Here is a 12,123-nt window from a genome sequence, read left to right on the forward strand (position 1 = left end):
TTCCCAGGCCAGCTGGGAGACAGTCTCTCCAGCATGTCCTGGGTCGTCCCTGGGCCCTCCTCCCGGGGCGACATGCCCGCCACACCTCACCTCACTAGCTCTTGGAATATGGAATGATAAAAATGGAAAATTAATTAAGCAATAAGGTGATTACTTAAATATGTCGATTTAGAATTGAATTTGACTGTACAGGTAATGTGGACTCCACTTGACTAGTCACTGCCAAATTGCAAATTCCACAAGCCAATCTTGCCAAAAGCACAGAGAGACCAGTTGCAGAGTGATGACAGTCGACAGTAGGACCACTGCATATTTATAAAGGTCGTTGACAGCAAGGCGCAATGATGGACATGGAACGGACAGCCAGCTGCTCCCAAAGAGCTTCAGGGCATGTCCACAGTTTACAAGTCAAAGAATGGAATTCACTATACACAGAGTTGTGGGAAAATAACAAAACAAAACAAAACAAGACTGTGGGTGAGACGTGGGTAACACCCTGGACTGATCACCAACCAATCGCACAAGGAGAAAATTGATGACTCGCATTTATGCACAATTGATAGCTCTCAATTAAAATTTGTTTTTTGTTTTTTGGAATGTGCGAGGAAGCCGGTTTACCTGGAGGAAACTCACACAAGCATACAAAACATACAAACTCCATATAGGAAGTTAAAAAAAAAATAAATGAAGTTGGAAGTTCATTGAACACCACACAAAAATGTCCACACTCAAGAAAAGTGACATAGGTGGAGCTGCCAAATACTGAAAGTCAACATTGGCCAATCAGAGGTAAAGAGCCAAGATCAACTATATAATGATCATTTTATGCTATAAGTCAAACCTGTGGGAAACAATTTGCAAGCATTTGCCATAATTTGCCCACCTTTCTCTTGGTGCGCTTGACCAACTGCGCAACCATTCCTTCCCCCTCAAAGCAATAAATACAACAAGCACAGGAAAATATGTTGACACATTTTATTCCCAAAACAGAAGCCACAGCACCAACTGCTGGCATGGCATTCATATATATAATTATTTATATAGATTGCAGTTTGGTTTTTGTGTCTAAATGTGTGGTATAAAATACTATATACAACAATGTACCTCTTTATTAGAACACAGTGAAGTTCGTTGCTGTACAATTCCTATGTAGCAACAGCTTTGCTGTAAATCAGAATTCTCCACTTCTGTACATTGTGACAATACAAATAGTCTTTTTCTCCATTACAAAAAATAATACTCTGAAAGCAACCTACCGGGACTGTCTTTTGCTTTTTTTTTTCCTGCAATAGCTTCTCAGTTCTTAAGTAAGATGATTACATATATCTTTAGACCAATTGCTTTAAAGCAAGAAGGTGATACAAACCTTCACAATTGATATATCTCTCTCTATATATACTTATAAAAGCGGTTCAGAAATAATACATAAAACATAAAATAAATAAGATCGATGCAGGCTATTCGTTTGGATTCAATTTCATCCAAACGAATGAAAAGGAATTTTAGGCTATAAAGCCAAAAAATCATTTCTTTAAACGTTATTTTCTCAATCAAGTACATCCCTTTATCTCTTGACACGAAGACATCTTTCCCAAATGCTGACTGGCCAGTGCGTGCGCTGCCATGTTAAAAAAACAACACAAAATAAAACAAAACAAAACAAAACAACCAATCCGTCGCTCGCTCACGTTTATTTTCTCTGATCTACCCATCATTGTAATTCATTTCCTTGTCTATTTGTGCATGTCTTTGCGCCAAGGGGACAACCATCAAAATCTATCTCGGAATGAGATCCAACGCTGTGCTCCAGTTGGTGTGGTGAAACCCCTTCAGAGTTATCGCTTTGGACTTCTCTTCTTGAAATGTCTCTCCTATGAGTGGCTACAACATGTTCGTGATGAAGTTGTACATCTGGTTCAGCACCACAAAGTGAATGGGCAGGCATGAACGTCGGTCCTGTGTCGCCGGGTCGCATGTCAGCCAAGAGAGGGCGTTGTACTGCTCCAGCACAAAGCTAACGGGGCACAGAATACAAATAGATATGGTGTCACACAATGCACTCATATATTCTTTTCATTCAAGTTCTCAATGAATAATCATCGCAAAATGCGTATGAGGTGCGGTGCTCAATTCGTGTTTCACTGACATTTGAAATTCAAGAATCGGACTTGGCAAAAGTAGCCTAGCCACAGGCGTGGTAAAAGGAGTGGTGATTCAACTCCTGTGACTAAATAAAGATATAAAAAGTATCGACTGTATAATGTACCTAATTCAAAAGTACAAAATTATTTTATACGTCATGTTTTCTTTTTTTAAAAGCAAGCTTGGCTTGGCTTGACTTTTATGCTATCGAAACAACTTTGCTTATGTGAACGAAGCGGAAAACACATTCTAAATTAGCCAATAACAACTGAAAAACCACACCTCAATTCTGTTTTTTTTTTTCTGTCGCAACATGACAAGATTCACCCCAAATTACAATCTGTCCAAATAATTAAGTTTGGTTGGTTTTGGCCACTTTCAATCTGACTACACGAGGATCCCCTTCTGCGATTGTTTGACAAGTCCTAGTTAAAATATTCCTCCATAAATTGGTACAATTGCTAATATCAGTGTAGACACAAAAAAAATTCAAGGTCAGAAGCTGGTAGCTTTTTGGCATGCCATAAGGAAAAAGTGCTTCAAATCTTTTGCCATTATCATCGGTGCTCCCTGGTTCAAATTCATCCAGCTCCATCTGATCTCAATCCATCAAGATCTCAATTGCAATTGAATCTAACTCTCTCTATGAATGTCATCTTTTCGTCTTATTATCCTCAGAGATTGAAAAAAAAAAACCTAACAAACCTCTTTTGACAGAGACAAATTAATGACGAGTAAAATAAATACTCAAAGCATAAACACAAAAATCAAGTTCAGCACAGAAAAAAAAAAAATGTTGCACAGTAGTTTCCACCAGTGCCAAGAATCCCACAGTGCAATTGGAGCAGTTATAGGTTTAGTTTACCGTAGTACATCTGAGGTCTGATTGGAGTCAAGGGGGTGGGAGTGTCTGCTGTGCAGTAGTTCATCTGATTGCACTGAAGACACATGGAGGTGCAAAGAGGCCTGGGAGTGAGAGAGACAGAGTATGGGGGAGGGAGGGGGGAAGATGTGGTGTCATATACTGTATACTGTATACAATAAGGTCATTCCACTCTCTTTGAAATAAAAGCAGGATTCCACAAAAGAGCAAGGTCTTTTGTCACGTTTGCTGCAAATTAAAGACCAGGCACTTCTGAATCATAAGTATGACAAAAATGACATTTGAAATATGGATGAAATATGTGCAAAATACACCCTTCATCCATTTTATTTTCGAAATATACATTTTCATTGAATGTATCAAAGATCCGCTCTCCTAACTCAACAACAAAGGGTTGAAGCAAACATCAAAATAACCCTGTTTTTTTTTTCCATTGCAAAAAATTGCTTTGCAAGGGCACAAAAATGCTAAACAAGAAACCGAAAATTAGGTTCAAGAACTAATTTTATACATTTTTTTTCCACAAAAATGAACTCACTTGCCCTGCATTTCATTGCAAATCCACAAAAAAGTATATTAGGCCAACTCATGTTGTAATAAGAACCAGTGTCAGTGCCAAATAGTACCCCTTTCCCACTGCCGCAAAACCACGGGTAAACACGCTTTTTTGGGCAGTGTGAAAGGCTCACTGGCCAGTGTCGATCTGTGTCCACCAGCACGCCATCGGAGGCGGGTTGTGATCGCCTCCGATCGCCTCCGCTTGCAGTTTGAAAGCCTAACACGGGACTTCCCGGTAATTACGTGATGACATAGGGCGGTACGTGATGCGTCACACCATCGCGCACCATTGGCCTCGTATATAGCACGCCCCCACAACAAAGCTAGGAGATCGCCCCTGAAGCTGTTGTCTCAGTAGTAGCAAAGAGTTGATCCTCCGCTGCTTTTCGACCATTTTGAGGACGGTAAAAAGCATGATAAAAGAAAGAACACTCGCTTCCAGGTTGCTTTGTTTACTGCCAAGAAATCTGTCGCACTATCATCTACGCAATCACAGCGTGGTGACGTAACCAGACGCAAAGTGGTGGAAGGGGCATGGGGGCGCAGAATCGCCATCTGTTGGTCAATGGGAAAGGGACAATATGCCAATTGGTTGCGTGTCGCCACAGATCACTACTACCCACTAATTTCAGTGGGAAAGGGGTAGAGGACAGGTCTGTCGTGTAGGGGTTTGAAACCCATGCATTTCCATGTTTGTTGAAATTTTTTTTCATATTTTTGATTTTTTATGAGCATTTTTTAAAGCATGTTTGCGAGGTTTGTTTAAAAAAAAACCTGAAACAAATACCTATCTGAGTCTATTAAAAATGAACATTACCTACATAAACGCAGAATTTCTGACACATTTATTTTTTCAGATGGACCTTAAACAGCTGTCACCAGTCAGTGCATTTCTAACAGGCTTATTATAATGCAAGCGGCTCACATTTTCCGCCGTTCCTTTATGGGAAAACTAACAAAAAGGGATGATGTGTGGGTGAGCAGAGCCTCCGTACCTTGAGGAAGAGTGGACACTGGTTCTGAGCCTGCGGACAGGCTGACCAGAACCAGTCGGGCAGTGGGCCAGCTTTGGCCGTGGACACAAAGTATCCGAGAGCGAGGGGTTGCTGCAGGAGGTTTGGCACCTCCTCACGAGACTCCATGCGGTCTGCACTCTGGCCCTGGAAAAGGATCATATTTCAAGTTAGTTTTATGGGTAACTTAAGATGATGTGCAGTGTGCAAATTAAAAGTTAACAAAATAAAATCTGACTGTTAAAGGCGTCGGTCCTCGGTTTACAATGGTCCTGACATATTTTGATTAAAGGTGGGGCTGAACAACGAATCTACGGCGTCATTCAAATTGACCTTGCAGTATAGTTGAGTGCAATTTTCAAATAGCAAAGGCTGTAATTTTGCAAAGAAAAATAAGTGCTTCATTTCGGTTCGTCACTAGGCTTTATCTACCTCTAAATATGTAATTTAAGTAATTGATTGATTAATTTATTTGCTTATATAGTTCCTTGATAAGTTCAGTGCTATAAAAACACAATCCACATGGTTACGTTTACCACTAGTAAGTTCAGTTACTGTCGTACTGTTTTTCATTTAACTGTTATGTACGCATGGGCTAGAAGTATATATTTGACACTATTTGCTCTTTTTTTTTTTTTTTATTTAAACTATCCAACGTCATTTGCTGAAAAAAATTAACCTTTTCACTCATTCTGTGCTCAGGCTAAAGCCTTGTGTAAAATAAAGTTCTTGGTTTGGCGCAATCTTGGGGCATCTTGTTGCCATGGAACTAGGGTGCTTTAGTCAGCACATGCTGACTAAAGCAAAACAAAATTGATATGTTGCTGTCATAGGAACGTAACTCAGACATAAACCGAAGACCCTCTGTTCTAAAATTTATTTCCGAGAAGCTTACCTTACTGTCATCACCGCCATGGTGATAATGGGAACCTGGTGAATGGACTGGTGACGTGTTGGGTGAGATGTTGATGATGTCGGGATCCACCAACTCATTCTCTGGGTCCAGAAGATCAAAGATGCCTCCTATATCGTCTGATCCATCTAAGTAGAAGAGTAGTAGAACAAAAATTAGGTCCTGATACCTCTTTTTTTTCCCTCTCTGCTAGAATGCTACGTTAACAGAAGGTGCTTGAAGGAGCAGCATACAGTACGTTTATTCGGATGAGAATGTCATTGAAAGGTGAACTGCAGAGAACAGCAACGCGCGTCTGACCTGTGGTAGCATTAAGAATGTCGATATTGGTGTCAATGTTGGTGTAATTCGAGCTGGCCACTTGGACAAAGGCAGAGGTGGGGAAGACTAAGATGTGCGTGCAGGAGGTGTCCTGGGGCGTGTTCAGCTGGGGCGTCTGCATGTTCAGGGTGGTGCTGCGGCCAAACACTGAGCCTGTCGACACAGAGTCTAATGGGAGAGATAGAAAGAGAGTGGTTCATAAACAGAGTGACGAGAGAATAAAACAATGTAAGAATGCTTTTTTAATTCAATATCACACATATGTTGCTGCCCTATAATGTGTTTTAATATATCAGTGTGTTTATACTGTGTGAGTACTGCTGTTGTGATACCTTCATTTCCCTTACGGGATTAAGAAACAGGAAGTGGAAATAATTATATACGGTTAAAGTCTTGTCTGTCAATCTATCTTCACTATCCAAATTCTGGAGCTGCAGATGTGAAAATGCCCCAACAGGCCAGTCCATTTGATACAGCTCTACTTTGTCAGTCTGCCAACTGTCAAGAATATAATGCTCTCCTTGGACTAACAATATTAGATGGATGGGCATTGATTTCGAAACGTGTGCAACATTGTGGTTGAAGTTTCCAGTATTGCACTTTGTGAGGAGCAAAATATATTAATCATCTCTGCCGGAAAAAAATAAATGTTTTTTTTTTTTTTTTTTTTAAATAATTGATCACATTGTCTACCAGAATGACAAAATGAAATACTTTTTTTTCCTAGTGCTGAACGATTGCAAAATAAAACTCAAGGTCGTTTATTGAATACCAAATCGGAGACATTTCATATGGAGAGCATTGATTTCCAGTGATTGGAGCTTGGTGTTTAACTTAGATTTAAATGTGTGTAGATTTGGACATGTGGCACCGACAGCTTTATTTTATCTTCAAGAGATTTTAAGGAAGTAGGCATCTTCATTCCAACAACACTCAATCATACAATCCTGGTATGGTGCACGGACAATCCCCCACTCACTGGTTTCCCAAAATAAACCCATTGATCGAGCTCCCCACCACACAGCATTTAGATCAATGGGCATCTGAGAGGTAGTGCTTTATGAGCAAAAAAGTATACCATCTTCCCCGCCATCAATCTGCTCTGGACTAGGAGGTGACAAGCATTGTGATGTGCTGCTGCCATCCATCACGCCGTACCCACACAAGCAAATACACAAAAACTCACAAGACATGGCTGTTGTCGATGACTCGGATGAACAGTACACACTCAAACGGATACCGTCAGTGATTTCATAGTCTCCGTCTTGTATGTTACCTGGCATGATGATGAAGGAACCCTGGGGTTCCATGGCAACTAAGCACACACTTAGGATGCCGGGAGTATCCGAGGAAGAGATGCCACACATTCGACACATTTCCTTCAGACGGCGACTCAGTGACTGAAGGTTTCTTCTACTCAGCAATATACTCCAGTCTGACATGATACGAGAAGAGCACAATGCGTGTCAAATGAAGAAAAACAAACAGTCGAGAATTTTGCCCGGACATTTACAGTCACCTTTCAACTCGCCGTGTCCTATCCTGCCCAGCCGTCCAATTACCACTCTCCAGGGCACCGATGTCATCTGCACTAGGCCCAAGCACCAATCCCACAGCTTTTGCAAGCCAAGGCGTCGAACAGAACCCTTTTTCCTCCTGGCTCTGAGCAATGCGGGAAAAACATGCGTGGAGTCATTCTTCGGTGTTCATAAATGTGTCAGAGTCGAGTACAAAAACAGCAGTTTTAGTCAAAACGCATACGTCTCATGAATATGAGCAGGAAGCTCGACTGATAGCTATATGCTCTACGCCTCAGGAAAAAAAGGCGAATTTGACAACTCTTTCGATGTAATTGATGGGCAAAGTCACAGTATTCATATAAAAGGGGCGATATGACAATTGGAAACAACAGAAGCAGGTGGCAGGGATTTGGAAAGAAGATGAAGGTTTTACACCGACGGTGGTTCTACCTGTTGGGCACATCGATGTTGATGATGCAGGTCTCCAGGAGTTCCCCATACTGGTCAGTGCACGTGGCAAGGAGCCAGCGCTGGTCATGGGAGAGACAGTATCCCACAAACAGCACATTGTATTTCTGCGACGCCTCGCCGAATGCCTCCCCGAGCTCGGTCTGCTTGTCCTTAACAGGTGCAAGGATGAACGGAGGTGTGTACATACGCACACACTCCGGTCTCTGTACAAAGGCAACACATTTAATTAGTGAACATGAGGATATTTTGCATGTGCTCAAATGGAAGCAGGAAATTGAGACAAAATTAAGAACAAAATGATCACACAATCCCATTTATGTCGCACTTTTTCAAGCAAGGCAACTGAAGCTTTGCAAGTGTATTCAAGGGAAAATGTAGCAGTGGCTACAAGGAAGGAAGTCCAACGAATTAGAGTCTGTATTAAAGCCCATATTAGGGGTTCTTGTGAAGCTAGCCAGAAAATAGAAAGAAAACTTTGGAGTAGCAGAATGTTAGAAATTTGCTCTGCCTTGTTCCAATAAAAAAAAAAAAAAAATGATGTTGAGCGCAAAATCAACTTTTTTTGGACCGGGGACTGTACATGGCTTGGGTGAAAGGATCATTTTAGGTCAAGTCATGTCTCCAGAGAAATGGAAGGAACAAGTTTGAAGAAGAAGCAGAACTAAAACAACTAATTAAAATAGTACAATTAAATAAGAAAAAAAAACCTGCTGAAAATATATTTATTTTACCTCTGAGCTTTTAAGTGCTGTGTCAATGGCTAAACCCGGGCCAAAGCCCGTTAGCGATTTGACATTGGTGGAAATGGGCAGAGGCCGCCTGCATTGAGCAAAGACGGAGAAGGCTAAAGATTTGAGGTGCTGAACGTAGCTGTGGCGGTCTTCACATCTCACAGGCTGAAGCAGATATTGGCAGGGCACAATCTGTAACAACAACAAAAAAAAAGGTATGATGTAAAAGGGCATAAAAACATCCATCCATCCATTTTCTAATCCACTTATCCTCACAAGGGTCGCACGATGATTAGAAAGTTGACCCACCTGTACAAAAATGGAATTACGGATAGGTGCGGGAAGCAACTGAAGCATCTCAAGGTAGCAGCGTAACAAACCAAGCGTCCACACACTAGAGTGTGTTGGCACTGGGCCCGGGCTGCCTTCAGAATCGTCATAGCTGAAAGGGTCCACGATGTAAACAACAATGGCCGGTGGATAGGTGATGGCGTGAGAGTCGCCATTTGTGGGTACGCCAATCTTGTCACGTTCCAAAGTGCTGTGGGGGCACCACACAAATCCATTTCATTACACAAGTCAGGTATTATTTTATTATTTCTGATCTTTAGAAGCGAACCGGTGACATATGATCAGCTTTTATATGCTGTTGTGGCATGCCATACCTTTCTGGGGGCTCTGCGGGGGGCTGGCTGTTTGAATTGTCGCCTGAGGTGCTAATATTCTGGGTTCCAGCCTGCGGTCTCACCTGGCCACTCTGAGGGCCAACCCCCTGGTTTTGGCTGCCTATGGTTCCAAAAGGGGTAAAGGAGCTTGCTTTGGCAGACGGCATCCCGCCGTTAGGCTGTCCGGATGATGTCATCAGACTATTGGATGATACGGAGCCGCTGTTGCTGTTGGGGACCGAGGAGCTGTGCATTGCACCCTGCTGGCCAACTGAGCTGGAGGCGGATCCCGTCAGGGGCGTAGATAATGACTGGTTGGATAACGACGGGGGACTTGGATGCATGAGGAGAGAACTATCCAATGGTTGTGATGCGAGGTATGGAGCTAAAAAGAACAAGACCGAAACATTACTGGGTGACTAATATTAAATTTGAGAGAATAAAAGCACCTCAACTGAACACTCAGCTTTCACATTTTTAAAACATATTTTCAATTCACCAAGGCTCTTTCGCTTGTCTTTTTGCAACGAAAAGAGAGTGGGGTCAAGAGTGGGAAAGAGTGAAGAGCAGACGACGCCAAAAACTGAGCAACAGATGCAGATCATAAGGCTCCCCTTACCGAGGCTGTGGCGGCACACTTGTGCATAGAGTTTGAGCTTTGTGAAGGCGTCGTCGTTGCTGCTGGCAGCCTTGAGGAACCAGTCGCTGACTGGCTGGTCCTCAAGGCTTTTAGCTCCACTGCCACCGACAAGGACTATTCCATCAGGGTAGCCTTTGGATATGGGCCGATGTTGGCCAAGTCGACACGACTGTAGAAAGGAAGCAAAAGATTTGTTTTAATTCACACCGCAATGGGGATTCCATGTTACAGCAGCAAGATTAGCAAGATTATGAAAATTGAAGTTTAAGTGACGCTAGTGCTCGGAAATCATGCCAAACATGTACAGGTAACCAATGTTGAAAACATTTCTGTACACATAATATAAATATTGCGCAATGATCAGTGTACAGATATTAATATTGTAAGTCGGACTGTCTTCTAGCGATCCGATGGGAGCCACATTAAATTATAAACCCTGATAGGAGTTAGAAGGAAGGATCATCATCCCGACTGCTCCTTCTGGCACCTGTGGGTGCCACACCCTGTTGCTCAAAAGCTAACCAGCGCTGTCACTGAGTGTGCGGCACGGTGTGACGTGTTGGGTATGAGAGATGAGAGCTTGGCTGCCATTCTGCAAACATGCAACACCTTCACTGTGTCCAGAAGCTGACCCAGGGCAGCGCTGGCTCTCCTAAGTAGTTTGTTTATCCAGTGCTTATCCTGCAGTAAATTGCTGGCAGACAACTCCAAAAAGGATGTACGATGCTATCAATGGGTCAAGGAAGATGCAAGTGATTTTCATAGGAAAAAGTATTATATTGTCTTTTTTGTGTGTTGATTAATAGTTAGTAGTAATATTCAAAGACTGATTCTAATAACAGTCAAATTATTGGCCTGCAGTAATCAGAATGAGAATACATTATTCATCCATGGGGAAATTGGCTGTGTAGACTTCAAATTTACCCCAAAAGTTGTCTGAAGAAAATTTTAATATTGAATGAACTTATTTTTACATCAATGGACTTTGATCTAAGTCTAGAATTTAACTACATCAATAATTACTGCAATGGTGCGATGTGCTGGAAAATACTGAACGGCGGTCCGTTCTTTATCAGGACAAGATCTTAGTGGCAAATAACATGACAAAAATACAAGTTGTAGCATTTCATTAGCTTAGTGATGAATCTAAATTAGGGTGTGGCATTCTGGGAACGCGGCAGTATATATTTTACAGCCGTACGACAGCTAAACCAGTGAAAGAACATGGAAATAAACATCAGACCAGTGCAAACACTAAACATTTCATCTTTCTCTACCTCGTAGACAGCCGTGAGGTCCCTGAAGAGGCTCTTTGCACCGCTGAGCAGAGCCTCATTGTCTGGACACACCACCAAATACCCGACGTCCCGCTGGGTGCCAAAGGGATCCAGCAACAGCTTCTCCCAGTAGGGTAAACCAAAGGGAGACAGCACCACAAAGTCATACTCGTAACCCACTAGGAAGGTGGGGATGGGCAGTGGCTCAGGGGACTCATCTGTACCTGTGAGAATGAAACAGAAGAGGAGAGCAGATCACAAAAAGAGGGGAAAAAAAACATGACTCAAACGTGTGAAAATTGAAGTTGATTTCTCTCTTTTTAAATCCCTGGTCATTTCTTCTTATTTTTATTTATGTCACTCGACGGCGTGACGTGTGCACACTCGTCTCATCTCTTCGGCAATTTGCATTAAGTCTTCCACTACAAGAAAGTGACACCAAGGTGACTGTGATTGATCTTTAAGACCACCTCTATCGTGCAGTATGGTATAGTGCCACAGTACTCTACAATAGTCGTAATGCGTATTAATGATAGGTGGGTGAAGAGGAATGTTTGATTTTGGAGCAATTGAAGGTTTTTTGGGTCCGGGACAGAGTGCTTCCCCCGCTCCCGTTTGGTGGTTTTGCATAACATTATCAATTTATGTTGACATTTCTTTTTTACAGAAATTGCTTTAAATAATTTGAGTCGGCTTTCAAAATAATAGACCTAGTCAAACCTCCGCATACTGTTTCCAGGTAATCACTCCAACTCATCATCACATTGACAGATTTACCGTATGAGCCCCGTCCAGCCATTTTGTGAAACTGCTGCCAGGTGAGTGGGCCCTGAACACCCCAGGAACGCACAGTCCTTTTCTTCTGGATGGCATCTTGGAGCACAGGTTGTAGAGACATCAATACTCGAAGCACATCCTGAGAGCACAGCGCACTCACGTCCACTGCTGGAGAACGGAGGAATAAAGGCAATAGCGATTAAAAGGCAGGA

The 12,123-nt window shown here is 42.3% G+C and overlaps 1 protein-coding gene across 2 annotated transcripts in view; it reads right to left on the reverse strand.

Annotated features, from left to right (window-relative positions):
- Nucleotides 1–961: 961 nt before the first annotated feature.
- The window catches only part of med13a (mediator complex subunit 13a), a 78,224-nt gene continuing 67,062 nt past the window's right edge, over nt 962–12,123 (reverse strand). For both annotated transcript variants that reach the window (XM_019895273.1, XM_019895272.1), the window contains 14 exons: nt 11,912–12,079; nt 11,135–11,358; nt 9,837–10,026; nt 9,218–9,602; nt 8,862–9,093; nt 8,553–8,744; nt 7,801–8,024; nt 7,350–7,492; nt 7,107–7,265; nt 5,810–5,998; nt 5,492–5,637; nt 4,579–4,743; nt 3,008–3,108; nt 962–2,014 (listed from right to left, as the gene is read on the reverse strand). In XM_019895273.1, the coding sequence (XP_019750832.1) occupies nt 1,882–2,014; nt 3,008–3,108; nt 4,579–4,743; nt 5,492–5,637; nt 5,810–5,998; nt 7,107–7,265; nt 7,350–7,492; nt 7,801–8,024; nt 8,553–8,744; nt 8,862–9,093; nt 9,218–9,602; nt 9,837–10,026; nt 11,135–11,358; nt 11,912–12,079 (2,651 nt within the window). In that variant the 3' untranslated portion in view covers nt 962–1,881. The remainder of the gene's footprint in view (nt 2,015–3,007; nt 3,109–4,578; nt 4,744–5,491; nt 5,638–5,809; nt 5,999–7,106; nt 7,266–7,349; nt 7,493–7,800; nt 8,025–8,552; nt 8,745–8,861; nt 9,094–9,217; nt 9,603–9,836; nt 10,027–11,134; nt 11,359–11,911; nt 12,080–12,123) is intronic.

The sequence above is a fragment of the Hippocampus comes genome, unplaced genomic scaffold, assembly GCF_001891065.2.
Source record: "Hippocampus comes isolate QL1 unplaced genomic scaffold, H_comes_QL1_v1.1 scaffold177, whole genome shotgun sequence".
NCBI lineage: Eukaryota > Metazoa > Chordata > Actinopteri > Syngnathiformes > Syngnathidae > Hippocampus > Hippocampus comes.